The 17,799-nt window shown below is 53.2% G+C and overlaps 1 protein-coding gene across 3 annotated transcripts; it reads right to left on the bottom strand.

Moving 5' to 3' along the window:
• Positions 1-1,351: 1,351 nt before the first annotated feature.
• Positions 1,352-13,927, bottom strand: LOC138686373 (uncharacterized). 3 transcript variants are annotated; one of them, XM_069788833.1, is made up of 3 exons: positions 13,413-13,927; positions 12,252-13,304; positions 1,352-2,108 (listed from the first exon to the last, which is right to left on the bottom strand). In XM_069788833.1, exons 2-3 carry the CDS (start codon positions 12,727-12,729, stop codon positions 1,933-1,935), a joined length of 654 nt encoding a protein of 217 aa, XP_069644934.1. In that variant the 5' UTR covers positions 12,730-13,304; positions 13,413-13,927; the 3' UTR covers positions 1,352-1,932. The 3 variants fall into 3 exon arrangements, with proteins under 3 accessions (XP_069644934.1, XP_069644936.1, XP_069644935.1); XM_069788835.1 differs by having other exon boundaries at positions 12,252-12,998; XM_069788834.1 differs by having other exon boundaries at positions 12,252-13,927.
• Between the last annotated feature and the right edge of the window lie 3,872 nt (positions 13,928-17,799).

Genomic DNA, 17,799 nt, shown 5'->3' with positions numbered 1-17,799 from the left:
CCCAGGGGCCAACAGACCCGGGATCACACCCCCCGCATCCCCCCACGCTGCTGCAGCATCACTGCCCAGCTCCCCTCGACAGCCCCAGTGCAGGAGCCGTCTGGCAGCTGCCAGAGCAGCCGTGTTACAAACCCAGGGACAAAAAAATGGGAGAAAAACGATGGTGGCAGCAATGATGTGTCTGACTGGAGATGGTTAATTACTGGGGGAAGGTTTGCAGTACTGTCACTACCACCTTTGCTTGCTGCAAAGCTGACAAAGCCCCAGCGTGAGACTGCTGGTATGGCTGTCATTAAAAGCCATCAGAGCAGGAGGTCGAAAGCACATCCATTTTCCCTAACCGCTTTCAGAAGGGTAAAATGATGCTCTGTCCCCTGCTATTAGGGGTGTGCTGGGTACCTCAGGCTGGGAAAGGCAGGGCTCCTCTCCCTGAATTAGAGGCAGAATTCCCGACTACTTGCCTTTTCCCATAATCGGGTCTCTGGGCCATTAGTATAGCCTTTTTTTAAGTTCAGGAAAGATGTGGAGATCAAAGGGATCTTCATAAGGAAGAGGCACCAGGACCAAGGAATAAGCTTGGTCCTGGTGCCTCTGCTCTGCTTTACAGAGAAATGATGGATCCTGGTTTAAAACCCTGAATGGGGCAAGAGCTGTCCTTAAAATACCAATGAAGCCATCAGGATGCTCCTTTTTCTGCTTGGTTTGGGAGCTCACCCCCCACCTTGGCTGCTGCTGGCTTTCCCTGAGCCTCTTAAAAAGGAGGGAGCAGGGATCTGCCTGGAGATAGCAATGGGAAAGGATGCCTTTGGGCAGAGAGAAGTGGCAGGAAGAGAGAAGGGCAGTTTGGGGTGATGTTGCCCTGGCAGGGAAGAGGAAGGCTCCCAAGGAGACGAGGAAGGTCTCCCCACTCCATCAGTGCATACACATGTGGCTGACCCCAGTGCAGAGCCAGCACCCCTCGTGGTGGTAGCTAGTTTGGGGGTGACAAGGGGGATGGCCACGCTGGGATGAGTCTGAGGGTTGCTACCATATAGGGACTATTTTCTCTCCCGAAGAGTTGGGGTTTCCTGCCCTCCCCTCCAGCAACTTTCCTTGGAGAACAGGGGTGTGCCGTGCCTCAGCAGGGCTGCTCCCGGTCAGGAGATGCTGGGCTCAACCAGAGCTGGTGGTGGAGCGCAGGTGGTGGCCCTGGTCTGGCCATGGGCATGGGGGAGGAAGGCTCTCTGGGGAGGTGGGGCTGTCACCCCCTTGTCCCAGAGCCATGGGATGCACCTGCTGAAATGGGCTGCGAGCTGGAGCTGCAAAACTACGGGGAGGAGTGATGGCCTGGGCGGGTCATCAATGTACCGGGCTGGATTTAGCCCCTACTGACATTTCAGTGCCTTTCTGCAGCCTCTGGCTCACACTGCAACCCCAGCTCCCTGCTGCATCCTGCATCTGTCCCCAGAAACACAGACATCCCTATTTCTCATGCAGCCTCTTTGTCTCCTTCACCCTTTTCACCACCCCATCCCCGTGCCATGGACAGCTGAATGCCAAAGGACCGCCCGGCTCCTCTCTGGCTCATTTCTCTTGCGAGCTTTGTTTGGTGGGTGTATTTTGCATTTGCTTTTTTTTTGCTATTCACAGGGAAGAAATGGAGGTCACGAACCCACGGGCAGACATCAGGGCAGGACTGATGAACCCAGGAGAAAGGGTGATGCTGCCCACCCCGGCAAGGTCCTTAGAGGTTGGCAAAACCGGGGTGAGGAGGGCTTTGCTCCATGGTGCCGGCTCTGCCTGTCCTTTCCTCTTGTTGCCTGGTCCTGCAAGGTGATTGCTGCACTGTCCCGCTGTGCCATCCTGCTGCCCCATCCCTCCACTCCATCCCTCTGCTCCATCCCTCCGCTCCATCCCACTGCTCCATCCCGCCTGGCCCGGACACTACGCCGGTCACGTCTGTTGCGGCAGGTGGGAGGTCTCGCCGATGGCAATGACCACGTCCTGGGGCTGGCGGTCCCTGTGCCGCGGTGCCTCAGGCATCTCGCTCATCTCATTGACGCTGTTGCTGATGCAGTTGACGTCGCTCTTGTTGCTGTTGTCATCTGGGCCGGGGCCGAAGATCCAGTCTGGAGGAGGGAAAAGCACAAAACAAGCCCCTGGGTACTGCTCGCTGTTCCCAAGTCAAAGCTGGCTGGGAAATTGCTGCCTCCCGCTACATCCTACCCCTCGCTCTGGGTGTTCACCCCCCAGGAGTGTCCCTTGCCCACCCCTGCCCCTTCAGCCCCCTCTCTCCCCTGGTACCAGGGTCTCTGCTCTTCCCAGCTCTTGGCTGGTTTTCAGGCTGCTGGCTGCTGGAAGCCCTCCTGGCTTAGGCAAATGAAATCACCCCGCTAATCCCCAAAATGAAAAAGAAGTGTCTCCGAAAAGAAGTATGCATCTGGGCTCTCCAGCAATGGATTTCCTACAGCGGGTTTTTTTGTGTCAGAAACAGAGAGGATGATTGAATAACCATGAGACATCCAACTGGGGCTGGAGGCATGGCTGAGGACATGGTTTATCTGCCACGGGAGTGTGTCACAGCCACACCAGGGCTTCAAACCCTCCATGGGCAGCTTTGGGGCTGTGCTTCTGGCAGGTCACTGGAGCACCAGGACGTGGCTCTGAGCTGATCCAGCCACTCTCATAACCCTGGGGGTTACTGATCCCCCCCCCAAAATACAGTGATCGCTGCTGGATGGTGGTGTGATCAAGATATCCCCTGCAGCACGAGGGGCTGCGGCTCAGTGGAGGCAAGTGGTGCTGCTTCCCAAATACCTATTTTTTAAAAAAATTGGCTGTTTGGGTGGTGAGCAGCTGTGCCCAGCCACGATGGGGGGACATCAGCGATGAGGAAACCAAAGCTGGGGAAACCCAGGTGAGGGGAGAGGAGCCCCTGGGGCTGGGCAGGACCCGGTGGCAGTGGGCAGTGGAGCACCAGGACCCCTCTGCTTCAGCCCTGCTCCCAAAATAAAGCAGAGACGGCTATCCGGAGGCAGGCAAAAGGACAAGCATGGTTTAGTTGTTTCTGAGGGACTCCACTATTTGCTAATGGATCGCTCTCAAGAAATAACACTTCTGTCCTTTGTGGCATGGGGTATTTTCTGTCCTTATGGGGCAATTCAGCTGCAGCTCTTTGGTGGAGGACTCAGGCTGCCTGGTGGAGCCGGGCCAGAGAAATTCAATCACAGTGAGACATTGCCTTTTTCACGGGCTGTAGAAAAATGTTTTGCAGCAAAAGCAAGGCTGAATGATGGCAAATGCCAGGGTGGGATCCCAGGTGTGAAGGGAGTGGAAGATCTAATTTCTTGGGTCACCAGTGGTATCCAGACATTGCTGCAGGTGTAAGAAGAGAGATGGGAATGACCTGTGGTCCTCCCTGTGTTTGGCATGTGCACCATAGGTTGAGTTTGGGGCTTTTTTGAAAGCCTCAAACCTGCTGCTTCTTTTTTGAAAAAAAAAAAACAAACAAAAAACAACCAAACCAAAGCAAAAAACCCCACCACCCAAAGTTTTGTCATTTTTGCAATGCAACATCTGACTTTCTTCTCCAGTCTGAAACCATTTGGCCACACAATCCCCAAGGGCGCAGGGCATGGCTTTTGTGGTGATGCTTATGCTGTGGAGCCAGGGGGGGTGTCCACCCCTGCCATGGGGGCCGGGCAGGGAGAAGAGGGGGTTGTGCCCCACTGCCGGTGTGGGCTGGCTTGAAGTGGGTGCAGGCTCCAAGGAGGAGAGAGCTCCCAGCATGCTGGGTGCAGGCAACGTGTCCGGAGAGTGACTGTTTTTTCGTGGTTTTCCTTTTTTGTTCACCTCCATCACCATGCCAGTGGGGTCTATCAGTTTTGCGGTGGGAAGGGCAGAAGAAGAACCACCACAGTCCCCACAACTACCGTGGTGCTGGCAAGAGTGATTGGGAAACTCAGCAAAGACGTGGTCCAAAGGCTTTTGGGGAGCCCTGGGTCTGCCCTGAGTCCCAACCAGGGCATTTAGCTTTCACTTGCATGGTGCAGAGACCCCACCAGAACCTAGGCTCCCCATCACAACCCTTCCCCAAGGAAATCAGCTACGCCTGGAAGGCTCATTTAGGTATTTTTTCCTTTATAGCCTCCATTTTGCTTGGATCTACTGGATTTAGACCAAAGCCAAACACTCCACTGGGTGCTTCCCAGCCTGGCCCTGCAGCCTGGGCTGGGCCCACGCTGGCCGGACCCCCCCCTCCTGCCCCCAAGACCTCCCAGGCTCGCACCAGCCCCTACGCAGCCGCTTGGCGTGAGGAGGATCTGGAAACCAATAACAAGATTGCCTCCTACAAATACTATTAAAGGTCTTGGCTTGCTTTCCTTGACGTCAGCCGTAAAACTCCAGTGGGAGCAGAGGCTGGTCCGGCACAGAAGAAGGGGAATAACCTGTAGAAGAAGAGGTGACAGGTCCCCAAATACACCAGGAGCCATCGGGTGAGGGTTGCTGCATGCAACGGGAAGCAAAGAGCACAGCTTTGCGTGCCTGTGAGCAAGGGGAAGTGGCATTTGGTGGCCAAGTGATGAACCCGTGGCAAATGCCTGAACATTTGCAGGCAGCAGAAGAAGCAAGAGCTGGGCATGGCACCGTGGTAAAGGCAGAAACGCAGAGGATGGGTGTTTTGGGAGAGCACCGGGGGGCTCAGCAAAAGCTGTTTCCATGGGAAAAGGGTCATGGTGCATCATCACCAAAGGGGACATGGCTGGCCAGGGTGCCCGGGGAGTGCGGCTCGTGTGAGGCTGCCACAGTCTAATTCCCGGGTAAGAGCAGGCTGGATTGTACGCGCTAATCTGAACCGCTGCTTCCCTGGGAATTATTTCTGGAGCCTGCTGGATCTAATTACCCGGTAATCTGCAGGAAGATGTAATTAGGCTGTCATTAGAGGGTATTTACTGCGATGCCTTTATGATTTGACTGTGTAAGTAAGGAGTGAAGTAATTACACAATTACACGTTATTTGTGGCCATTTATGGCCTGTAACTTCAGCATGTTGCCATGTGTGGAAGAGGGGAGTGAGGCCCCATGGAGCCAGCGGAGGATCTCCTGCCAGCGGGACCCTGAAGAAACAACCATAAAAATGTCAGCGCCCTCATTGACAGAGCTGCCGCTGGCCGGCTCTGTCCCAGCTGTGCATGCTCCTTCTCAGCTTCTCCCTCCAGCTTCTCCCCAGCTTGCTCAGCCTGTGGGTGAGAAACTGGGGTCCCCCAAGGTCCCCCATGGGATGTCTGGGGAGGGATGAGGGGGAGGAAAGAGGGGACCTGCACATTTTGGTCCTGATGTGATTAAACCTTGTTCTGATGTGGAAGAACCTTTGCAGGGGATGGGATGCACAACCTCACATTGTGCACAAGCGTGCGTTAGAAACCTCGGATAATGAACCCTGTGGGGGGTTGTAATCAGGTGATGGAGGGTGGTGAGGGGCCAGGAGCTGAGGGACGGTGGTGACTGACTGAAGTTAGCTGAAGCTCTTAGCATCATGACCAGTATTTCTCTCTCCATCCCTCACACCTGGCAGGAGGTCTGCATGGGGAACAGAAAATGGACACAGTTGGCACCGAGAGGAAAATGAAATCCTCTTTCAGAGAAAAGTCCACATTCAGGTTCACACGTGCTCTAGCTAGAAAACAAGCAGAGTCAGGCTGAACCGGGACACCCAATGGACCTGGGGTACTCAAGGGCAGAGCTGGGGCGAGCAGGGGCCCCGTGGTGCACTCCTGGGGCAGTGGCACCCCTGGACCCAGGACGGCCACACTTTGGAGGTAAGGAAAAGCATTGCCTGCTCCTACCCAGCCCCTGGAAGGAGCTTGTAACACATGCCACAAAATCAGAGCATGCACACAGGCACGTATGCCTCAGATGAAAGAGAGGGACAAAGTGACTTTCTCGGCCAGGCTGGGGGAGCAGCATCTAACCCAGAGACACTTCTCCCTTCTCTCCAGGTGCTGCCGAGGCTCAGCATGCCTGCTGAGGTCTTGCAGGGCGAAAGGCGAGGTGGAAAGTGCTGAGATGGGGTGAGATCGATATGGAGCAATTGATCCAAAGCAGCTGGGGAGAGAAGATAGGGTAGACTGGGTAGATCAGGAGCTGCAGAATAGCATCTCTCCATAAATAGCAGAGTGATGTGGCACAAAGTGCCCCTGCACCTCCCTGGCTCTGCCTGAGTCTTTGACAGCATGCCTGGAAGCAGGACCCTTGGGATGCGCTGATCCAAAGGGGCAGAAAAATACTGTTCTGGGCTGCCCAGATTTTGCAGTGTGTTTTACCCCTCCTCACACTGGCAGCATGAGGGACCATCCTCGCTCAGAAACCCCTTACAGCGCAGGCAGCGGGGAGCAGCCTCCTGCTGCCTGTGTACACAGGGGCACAGGGTTGCTCTACACTCAGTCTCATTCAGGTGCGTTGGCCAGGTCCCCTGCATTCATCGGTGACAGGGCAGGGTGTCCATGAGGCACTCCAGCCACTGGAAAACAGATGTCCCTGACAGAAGAGCAAAGGGAGGTGGAGAAAGGGCTGAAATTTAAATGCAAGCTGGTGAGTGAGACATTCACACTCCCTGCAGAGATGGAAACAAGGAACGGAAGGGGAAACATGTTAGATGAACAAAATCATGCTCTAGTTTTACTTGCTTTAAATGGAGCTGGGTGTGAAAACAGCTGCTAAAAAAGCCCTTTTCCCAGCAGCAGGAGCAGAAGACCTCTTTGTTTGAAACAGGTCCTGACCCAGAGATCGCCTCGTACCCTGCAGCAGAGCAGCACCAGCTCCAGCCAAAGCATTCCCAATGGACATGAGTTCAAGGGTATCCCTCATACGTTTGGCATGATGCAGCAGTTGCAGCTGGACACTGTATCTGTCTCATTTGCAGGACAGACTCTGCTCATTCATTAGCAAAATCAGCAGATATCTCCCAGGTTTGTTCTGCTGGAAAATCTCTGTCTGCCTCTGTCAGTAGTAATTTGTTAGTAAAGAAATCCCTCTTTCTCCCCAGAGTCATGTCTTTCTAAATTAACTTGCTGTTGGAGTTTGTTCTTCCTTCCTGTTTTGCAAAAATTTCATAGGTTAGTCGTGCTGGCCGAGTCAAAACTGTCCTGCACCCTGAGCAACACAAGAACACTGCTTTGCTGATGGACAGGTAAGGACACTGTCCCTCTGCAGAGCTGTCACGGGCACGAAGTGTCTGGTGGGGAAAGGGGGTGACACAGAAAAGACATTCAATTTATCACAATTTTCTCTTAAAAACAGCTTCTCTGCACCAGTATAACCCCAGACGAAGCCTGGATTTGATCCCAGTCCCATCCTCAGGGCAGAGAGTGGGTCTCCAAGAGGTGATGACTCGGGTGTGGTACGTGGGAGCCAGGGATGCTCCTGGGGGTGGTTAATTGCTCTCCATGTCTTCCAGTCTTAGGCATTCACCATAGAGGCAGAGCAAAGATGGCCAGACAGTGAGAAGCCCTGCTCGGTCTCAGCTCAAGGAAGACCAGCACTTGCAGAGGAGTAGAAAGGCACGGTCCTTACCCCAGGGACCTGTCGCAGCCCATCACTGGACCACGCAATGGCAGGAATGGAAATGCCGCTGTGGGATGGTGCATCCTCGAGACCAGCCTCGGTCAATCCCTGGCAGCGTGTGCTGGGAGCCATCTCACTGCTCAGGCTTTGTGCTTCAAAGGTTTGGTGGTGAAAGCAGCCGTCCTAGAGAGGGGCCACCTCTGCCTGCTTTTCTCAGGGCCAGACCACTGTGGCTGCTTGTCCAGCCGATAGCTGCAGCCCACAGCTGCAGCGATGCCAGGGTGGATGCAGGGATGGGGCATCTGCCTGTTATTACAGTAGCTGGGAGCAGGAATTAACCTGGTGAAAGCCATCCTAACACAGCTGCTGCTAGACATCAGCACCCCTAAAATAGTGGCTAAGGAACCCCTAATGCACCCCCATGAACCAAAAGGGAAACTGAGGTAGGGGGGTTAGTGTCAGAGGTGGGTTAGCACCAAGGTGGGGAAACAGAAGGAAACCTGACACGGTCTTTTCCCATAACTTTAGGAGGCAAATGTATCACCCCCAAAACAGAGCCTGAAGAGAAGATCGAAGCCCTCTCTGATGGGCCTGAGACGCTATCTGCAATCCATGCCACAGGCTGAATTATCCTAAGAGCCCTGTGGTTCTGCGTGGGAGCAATTAAAAGCAGATCCCGAATCCCTGCAGGATCACCCAGCAGCTATTTTCAGCAATGCTACATTCATGCACAGTTCTTTTGTTCAAGGAGACCATTTCCTAAAGAAGCCTGAAATGTGGCGGGTAGAGATAAGGCTGAAAAATAAAAATACAGCTGGTGGGTCAAAAGGGCAAAGAAAAGAAAGACCCCGCTCCAAGAATGTCTTAGGAGTTTGAGCAGTCCCAAAGTCATCAACCAGCACAGTCCTGCTGGCATCGGCAAGCCTGTCTTGCCTTACCCCAGCTGGGCAGGAAAAGTTTCCTCAAGGTCTCCTCCAGAGATCAGCAACACAGAAGAGACCTTGGCTGAACTGGGTGACACCAGCAAAGGTCTCCCCGTCAAGCATCAGCTCCCATGCAGACCAACAGACCCTTCCGTGTGGTTCCCGTGCAGGCAGCGAGATGCTTTCCCGGGGACCACATGCGCTGCAGTCTCCATGGCAACAGCTTTGTTTCCAGTCAAACTTTTTTTTTCCCCTTTTCTCCTTTTTTTAAATAAGGGCAATATTCAGTGAACTGCTGGGGACGGAGGAGGGAGGGCGGGCTGATTCCCAAGGATTGCAGTAATTAGGCACTTCGTACGTTGGCGACAGGCTTGTCATTTGCCAAGCCGGTACTTCGCCGCAGCGCTGTCTCTGGCAGCTCTCCAGCGCTCCTGAGTTAAGCTGCTTTCCAAATGCTTTGACCCCATTTGTCTTAACTGGTAGCCAGGTCTGAGCTGCGCTCATGCAGGAGCCTTCCTCCCGCCTCGGGGGACTCGCATCCATCCCCAAGCAGAGATGTCTGATGAGTTTTGGGAAAGTCGCAAACATGAGACTTTGTCAGTTCAGAGCAAGCGGGGAGGGACCAGAGAGAAATTAAGGTATTATGGCCAGGTGTCTCCAGGAAGAGCTGAAGAGGGGCTCTTTCAGAGCCCTCTTATCCATATCCAGGTGCTCTGGGGGATAAGGACAGACAGAATCCCCACCCTGGCTGAAGGGGAACTCTGCCTTCCTGCTCTCCAACAATACATCTTTCCCTCTCCTCCAATGCAGCCTCCCATTTTCCACTCCTCCCTACCCCACTAGGCATCACAGCAGCATTCATCTCCCCCTGGGGATGCCTGGACAAGCTCTAATTGAATTTTTAAGAAGTGGCTGCGAGAGAGGTGTTGATGTCTCAAATACCCATTCAGATTTTGCAGGGGAAGAACTCGGCAGCATCCCGAGAGCCCCTCTGCCATCCCAAACCAAGCCCAGTGCCCGCTTCTCATGGTCCCCGTGAGCGCATGGGGCCGGGTGATGCTTTGACTCCCCCAGCCGTGTCCTACAAGCTGTTATTGAGGAGTCCAAATCATCCCTGATGTCTCTGAGTGACTGTTTAAAGTAGCGATTAACTATTCACACTTTAATCTCCCCGAAACAGGCTCCAGCCCTTTGGCATCTTATTTCCATCTCTCTCTGTATCCTTCTAAATATGATTAGCGCAGAAATGCTGATAGCGGAGGTTGGAGCTGCTGCCGAGTATATAAATCCAGGCATTGTGTTAAGGCAGCTAATAGACCAGCTTCTTATTTACTATCCCTTGGTCCCTCTGTCCTGTCCCTGAAGTCATTTTATGCAAACTCATTCAAATGAAACCTTCTCTTTAAAGGCTGCTGCTTGACAGTGTTAACAAACATGGTCTTGTCCGCTCTTCTCCAAGCACTGGCTCATCTTAAGCGTATAAATGGTGTGAAGATGGGCCCAGAGTGCCAAATAGGACTAGCCAGAGGCAGCCTTGGGCACTGAGGGGTGCTGCTGGAGTTTAGGAAATGCCTTCTCCTCTCTGTCTGGATGGGGCAGAAGCTCACGTCTGGATTTCTGATCCTAACTTGGAGAGATGTCACCTCCACCTGGGGCAGGGAGGATGCTCTGCCCTCAGCGAGGGCGTTCAGCTGGGAAGGAAAGGGCTTCTTCCAAAGGGGCAGAAAGCAGGCAGACCCCAGGGCTGTCCCTGTGCCTGTCCAGCCCTGGGACAGCCACGGTGCTGTGAAAGGCTGTGGAAGTCCCTTTGCAAAGGGCTTTGTGAGGGAAGGGGCACCCCGCTGACCCCATCCCGCATGGAGGCAAAAGCAAAAGGTGCCCAAGGTCACCATGGAGCATTGGTGCTAAGCTGGAAATAGCACGGCAGGGCCACGGGTGCCTTCAGCTGCAGCTTCAGCCTCCCTCCCTGCCTGGGAGGGCACGACATTTATGCAGATTTTGGCCCTGATTGGCAGTACCCACCCAAGGGGTGGTTTTGAGCACCCACACGCATGCTTTCCTGCATTAGGGACTCCAGCAGTCGGGGCAGGGGCACTGCGACTGGACCGGCTCCCACCTCAGGGGGAGTTTCTAACTTGGCCTGACCTGGTCCTTTGAGCACCTCAGGGCAGGAACAGGTATATTTTTAGGTGCTGTCCCTGCTGCCTACCTTTGTTGGGAAGGCAACGCTAAATCAGATGAGCAGCAGAGCCGGGAGACGTTACAGCCCCAGCAAGCTGCTGATTAAGTGTTATATTGAACACTTTAAGACAATATCCATTCCCTTCCAGCTGGAGCGAAGAAAGACTCCTCAGCAGCAGCTCCCTGCCATTTTCCTGGCTGAGCCTCATGTGAGACCCCAAGCCCTGCTCCCTGCCAGTCCCTGACCTTTCTTGTCCCAAATACCTCCTCCCCAAATACCCGTGTCCCAGATATGCCAGCCCCTGCCCAGTCGTGACCCCCTGCCTGAGGGACTTGGCTTGCCCTCCCATCAGCAAGGCATGGGTGCTGCCCGCCCTGCAGGCACCGGTCGAAGTTTTGCTGGATGTGTATCTCCTGCATCCCGGGAGCAGGGAAATAAAGGGGGATCGTGAATGAACACGTGGATTTTGCTCCAGATGAGTGTGATCTCCCTTCTGCTGCAGAGATGGAGCCTGCAGGGCTTCATCCCTGGCTGGGGGCAGGCTCCGAGCAAGGGGTGTGCAAAGAGATTTCAGTCCCACTCCCCTGCAGAGGACATTGCTCCCCAGAGCTTTCGGGGGGGGTATGCACATCTGCAGGAGCCAAGAGCTTAAATCCCTCTGTGGATCCCTCCTGGCCCCCTGTCTGAGCTGGAAAACTGCCACCAGCTCCTGCAGGAGGGCCCTGTCCCCCAAAAGGACGTGGCGAGCTGGCTGTCGGGGTGTGGGGGCCAAAAGTACTGGGGAGTCAGAAAGGAATTGGTCACATTTGCACTCCCTGGAACCACCAGCCTTACAAATTATGAGGCAAACAGCAAGAGTATCACCGAGGGCTTGCCCTAAGCAGCCAAGCACCTCTGCCTGCACTTCTGCCTGCCCACGGCGGCTGCAGCCAGCAGAGTGTTTGCGCTCTTGTCCCCGGTGACGAGGGACCTCGTTCATCAGCAACAGGATAAAACGAAAGAGCCGGGAAGCCAAACCGTATAAAAATGTGCACTCTTCGGGCTATCATTGTACAGATTTGTTGCAGAGGCTGTGATGGTTGTGCTAGGTGCTGTACAAGGGAGCCAGACTGGTGAGCTGTGTTTCCCAGGAGTTTGTGGATTCACTGGTGTCTGATAAGGGGTTAAGCTCATATGGCAGCTTTTCATTCACAACACACTAGCGGGTTGTTATCCCGTGCTCAGGTTATCTGTTGCCATGAAACTTTTCATTTTGGAGACCTCTAATCCAAACTCAGTTGAAACTGGCCAATGGATTTTACAATCGTTCGGCAGCACAGAATTACGCACATACCCATTTATACACACACATACACACACGCACAAGCTTCATTTCTTTGGGAAGGGAGCTAAACCCAAGGATTTTCTCTGGGAAGCTGATCAATGTACAGCTCAGTTTGGAGAACCCAGCACATCAGATAAACTAACACTCTTGTAAATGTGAAAGGGTCAAGGCTTGGTCTAAAACCCACCCAAATCAAAGGAGATACGCCAGCCAGCATCCCCAGGCTTTGCACCAGGCTCTTTTTGACCACATGCACACAACGCGTGATGCCCACACTCACCTATAAAGTCGTGAATGAGGTCCTTGATGAGATGCCCGACAATGGCGTACGCCACTGCCACCACCACCAGGGCTGCCATGAGAAGGTAGAGGACGGCCTTGGGCAGAGGAATGGCGTCTCGAGGAGGGGGTTTGTATTCCTTGTAAAGCTGGTCATTGTCTGAGTACGAGTACTGGAACAAGTGGTCCAGGCCAGCTGTGAAGTTGCTGGAGTTCATGGACTGGCTGTTGGACAGGTAGTTGTCCTGCTCGGGGTCCTGGAGGACACTTACCACCGAGCTGGTGGTGGCTTCCACTTGCTGTACCAAGTTCAGAGTCTTGTTAACACTGGGGAGGATCTGGGAGAGGAAAGTGCTCCAATCTTTGATGGCACTGATGTTGCAAATAATCATAATTGCAATGAGGAAAGAGATCTCCAAGCCCAAGAGATTTAAAAGGGAGAGAAAGAGGCAAAAATTGCCGTGCTTACACCAAACCATGTACTGCGAAGTGGGCAGAGATGGTCTTGCTGGGGTAGGTTTCTCATTTACAAATTCTTACATGATCCAGTAGGGATGCATCTGTGCTATGTCAGTCCTCACTCCTAGAAATGCCCGCAGCAAACCCCTACGGGCATTAAGTTCCTTGGGAAAAAGTAGGTGCTGGAATGATTTTGACTAATACCATTTTTGTTCCTCAGCTGTCTCTCCCTGATGCTACTCACTGATGAAAGCTGGAGAGACAGGATCCTGTAGGTATTCTCAGTCATCTGGAAAAGAAAGATAAATTGCCTTTCTCCAGCTTCTTTTCACAGGTGGTGGTCCTTGGAGAGACAGAAATCCCCCCTTTGCCGTCCCCCGGACTCGGTCTGGGTAACAGCAGGCGCAAGGTGTGCGGTGCCGTGCCGTGACTCTCCCCGTAACGCTGCCCGAAGCGTCCGCAGAGGAGAAATGTATATTCAAAACCCACAAAGTTCAGCTGCTCCCAGTGTGCAACGGAACCGGCGGCACACAGCTCCCGGCCGTGCCAGCCTGGCTTTCAGCAACTTCTTTTGCTGGCATTTCCCAATCGATTCCTTTAAAAACAAAACCATAGTCAGAGACGACAACCACGACAGCAGTGAGCCCAGCGCCTGGTCTCCGAAGAGCAGCCGAGACAAGGAGCGGCCGCTCTCGGGTTTTACCTTAAGGACTTTTGCAAGAGAACAGATCTGCTCGCCTGATGCTCCAGCTTGTTTTATTCAGCGCTCGGCTCCCTACGGACTTCCCTGCAAACAGCAACTGATCCAGTGCCGCTGCCTGTCGTCTGCGGGGTGCGTGTGCATGCGTGCGTGTGTGTGTACAGCCCTCCCCGTCCTCTTCCCCTCCTGTCCCTTCACCCTACAGCCCCGCTCGCTCTTCCCAGCTGCTCCGGCTGCCAGCAATGAGGAGGATTAGCGGCCGAGAGGTCGGCTCCACAACTCCCAAGCGTGCTGTGAAGCCGGCGATGCGTGGCGGGAGCGTAGGCTCAGCCTCCACTGCTGCTCCCTGGGGAGTTAATCCTTCCGATGCCAAAAGATGTGCCTTGAGCCGGCTGCTGGATCTTCCAGGAGAGGTTGAGGGGAAGGTGGGGAGCAGCCGGAGCGTGCGTGTGGGTGTGCGTGGGTACACGCGTGTGCACGGGGGCACAGCCGGCGTGTCCCAGTGGTAGCCCCGGCTCAGGCAGCGCTGAGGACGGGTCTGGTGTCCCCTCGGAGGCGACCCCCAGCTCCAGCCCGCCTGCCAGCGCTGAGCACAGCCTTTGTCTGGGAGCTGCGCCGTCGGCAGAGAGAAATCAAATCGCGGGCGCTGCTGGGAGGAGAACGAACATCATCAATCCCACCGCTGGCATCCCAGGGGAGCGATGCTCCCCACAGTCCTGCTCCCCTCCCCAGCCTCCGGCCAGCGAAGTTTTGGCATCAGCGGGATGCCTGATTTGCAGAAAGCCTGGAGGATTTGGGGCTGAGCTGCCTCACCATCTCCCCTCCCTGGCTAGCTGTCTGTGGAAACTGGTAAGAGCCAGCCTGTCCCTGGTCACCTTGATGATGGTTTTAAACTTCCCTACAAACACATCTCCTCAGCCGCCTTGGCAATGGGATTTCACTGGGGTGCTGGCTTGGTTTGAAGGCATGGGACTTATTTAAAGAGGAGGAAGAGGAAATCTTAGAGAGGGGGAAATTGTCTTTCTATATTTGGAGGTGAAAATAAATCACAGCTCCATTTTTCACATCCACTTTTTTTTTGTGCAGCTTCCCCATGTAAGAAATAGCTGTCACGAGGGCAAGGAAATCACTACATTAGGCCTGAATGCAGTCAAATGGAGCTTCTGAGAAATAATAGCAAAAGACTAACTTTTTTTTGGTGTGTGTTACCAGCCAGCAGCACTCCTGCAAGCTGCCTGGGGCTTGGAAGGGTATATAAAAAAATGGGAACATCTCTCCCTTACAAAAAAATCACCAAGGCTCAGGTAGGCGATAGATTGTACAGCCCAGGAGCAAAGAAAATGTGGAAGAAAAAGCTTTTCTGCCCCCCTTGGAGTGTGCATGGTCCAGATCACAGTGACTTCTGTCCCCCAGGACGAATTTACAGCATCCTAAGATTTCTTCTCACAAGCAACAGAGCTGTGACTAGTTACAGAAACACATCTGGGCAACTGCATGGAGACGTATCCTGCAATGGGACATGTCCTGATGTTCCCCTGCCCCAGCATCGTGATGCCTGGGGTTGGAGCTGCTCTTCTGCCTCCGGAGCATGAAGCCATGGGGATGCTTTGAGGGCCAGGGTAGGAGTCAGGAGCTAAGGGCAAACAGCTCCTTTCTCACACTCTGAGTCCTGCCACGCCAGATTTTATCCTTCCAGGAGGGAAAATGTGGCAAGATTATTTTTTTATAAGAATTTTTCAATTCAATGTGAGTTTTGGGCTCTATGCAGGGGTGCCACAGTGCAGTCTGGCTTTGCCCCACTCCAGAGGCATGTCCTTTGGCCGGGCTCCCCAAGAGGAGAGGACAACCCCTGGGACGTGCCCACTGGTCCCTGGGGACTGAAGCTGCTCTGAAGCTGTATTTTCACCACAGCTGTTTGGTGTTAGCAGTTGCCATGGCACCAGTGTATCAACCGGAGGGAAAGGGAGAGCGTCTGGTCCAGGCTGAGGCAACCCTGTGGTTGGCTCTGGGTGCGACCGTCCCAGGTGGGCTCCCACCGTGCTGTGCCCCTTTATTCCCAGGAGGAGATGGAGCCGAGTGATTTGGGGCAAAGTATTTGCAAAGGTGTGTGTGAGTGGGGAGATCAGTCAGAGCAACTGAGGGCAAAAAGGGATGCTGTGGCTCTGGAGGTCTTAAGGTCCTCATCACCTTCAAGTCCTTTAATCAGACCTGGGTTAGAGTCCCCAGGGAGTTGGGTCAGGGTCTCTGCTCCATGGGGTATGGGTCAAAACACCCCAAACAGAGGAATTCATAGGTAGTGAGCACCGGCCAAATGAACAGCTGAACAGGGTTGCAGGTGGGAAACTGCTTCACCACCTATAAAATCAGGGTGACAACAGCCCTCTCCTTCCTGCCGTACCATCAGCCAACTGTTTTTTTCTCATTTAAAAACAAAGGCAGAATGTACTGAGACCTGGCTGACACCTTCCCTTCCCCACTTCTTCACAAGTGCCAGCCAAAGCAGCCGCGGTGCTCGGCCGTTTCCGAGCCCATGCACCCTGCCCAGCTGGGGCTGTCAGGGATTCACTGCCTTTGGGCACCCTTGACAGCTGGGACCCCCAGAGACCTGCTCACAGAGCCTAACCAGACTGCCTGGTGGCTTGGTAGCATGGATGCTGGTGGTCCCTGTCCTGCTCCCCGCGGCCAGGGGCTTGTGGCACAGCTGGCACAGCTGGCACAGCTCCATCTCCCATGCCTCACACCTGGCTCTCTGGGAAAGGCATGGCTGTGAATCAGCACGTCGGAGGATGAAGCAAGCCATCAGTTGGTGGCTCTCTGCTTGCCTGGGGACAGCTGGTGACAGCAGCCCAGACCTCGCCCCAGTGGGACGGAGGGCAGCCCCCCTCGGTTTCCTAGACCTCCACTGAACACTTCTGGGAAGAGGCTGGAAAAGCACTTGGGGGAGCTCTGAGGTCTGCTGCAGGCGCTGAATTCATTAAAGGGGCTTAGGGTAATACCAAAAAACCCCACGAACCCTCCACCTTTTACATTTCCCTGCAGTGAAAGTAAAGTTGGCCTCTTTCATTTTCATTAACAGCCATATCAATTCAAAGTCACTAAATAGATGCTTAATTGTTCATTATACACTCTCTGCATCTCTCATCTGAAAGGGAGGCTTTATTTCCACGATTACAGTTTCCATCCCATTACAGAGGGAGAGAGCACGGACAAATAGAGAAGTGTGGATTTTAATAACCTTATATTTCAAACTCTCTGTTATTAAAAAAAAGTTTGCATTTGCTGTGATGGGGGAAGATTAAAAGGATTGTCATGGATTTGACTTAGGGAACATTGATAATGATTTCAATAAATCAATATAAATAAAAATCACAGTCTTCACAATTCCACCCAAGTGCCATTTGGCGGAGGGGTTGATTATGGGAGCAAAATGAATTTCAGAATTAGCTGCTTGTCCTAATGCAATTGGACAAATTAAATTTAGGGGTACACACATATCCAACGACACACATTTCTCATGCAGAAGAGCGGTGTTTTGGCCCCTGGGAACAAGAACAAATAATGTTTTAGTGGGTCAAGAAAGATCTTGTCCCTCATGATGGATATTGAGTGTTTGTTTCAGCTGCTTCCCTAGTATTTTTATTTTATGGCTTACTCTCTATGTAACTACAATCAAAGCACTACTGTTTTATTTCCATACAGGCAGCATCAAATGGACTACTGGGACATGCCTTTGCTAATGCTGGTATCCATGAAGAGCTGAAAAACCGCTCTGACACACTGTGAGCGATGCTCTGAGCAGACAGTCTGGTTTCTTATCTGTGACTGGGACAAGATCCCAGGATTTCTACAGAAGGTGAAGCCTGAGGTTGTCCTACAGCCTGGGTGCTATGCTGTGGCTGGAGATTTGACCCTGTTCCCAGCTCCACTGCTGGCTGTGTGGCCTCCTTTGTGACACATAAGGGATATGGAGGCAACAGGCTGTGGATGTGGCAACAACTGTCAGGTGCAAACTGAGCTGTAGGGGTGGAAGGCAGTGTAGGAGTTCATCACTGTGAAGCATGTCATGGCATAGGAAGGCTTTGTGTCTCGCCCTGGCCAAGAGCTATTCAGAAGCTGGCCGAGAATATAATCAGGAGGTGCAGCTCCAGCAGCAATATGTCCATCCGTACTTTTGAGCGAGACATTTGTCTGCCTAAGGGTCATTTTTCAGTCTTAAGGATTTTTTTTGTGTCTCTTCTGCGCTGGCTGCCAACACCATACCCTGATCCCCACCAAAGATGCCACTGCACCTCTTCAGCAGAATAAGAAGCACAAAGATTTATGCCCTCATTTGGCACAAGATAAAATGGTCTTCACAGGACTTCAAACCATTCAAATTTTAGCTATGCAG

The sequence above is a fragment of the Haliaeetus albicilla genome, chromosome 8 (assembly GCF_947461875.1).
Source record: "Haliaeetus albicilla chromosome 8, bHalAlb1.1, whole genome shotgun sequence".
In the NCBI taxonomy this organism is placed as follows: Eukaryota; Metazoa; Chordata; class Aves; order Accipitriformes; family Accipitridae; genus Haliaeetus; species Haliaeetus albicilla.
Note: the sequence above shows the minus strand (reverse complement) of the source record. Positions and strands in the feature narration are given on the sequence as shown.

Excerpts from the sequence above, each read along its gene's own strand:
- LOC138686373 (XM_069788834.1), bottom strand. The coding sequence starts at position 12,729 with ATGGTTTGGTGTAAGCACGGCAATTTTTGCCTCTTTCTCTCCCTTTTA. Across the intron at positions 2,109-12,251 it reads CCTCATTCACGACTTTATAG|ACTGGATCTTCGGCCCCGGC; the intron begins GTGAGTGTGGGC and ends TCCCTCCTCCAG.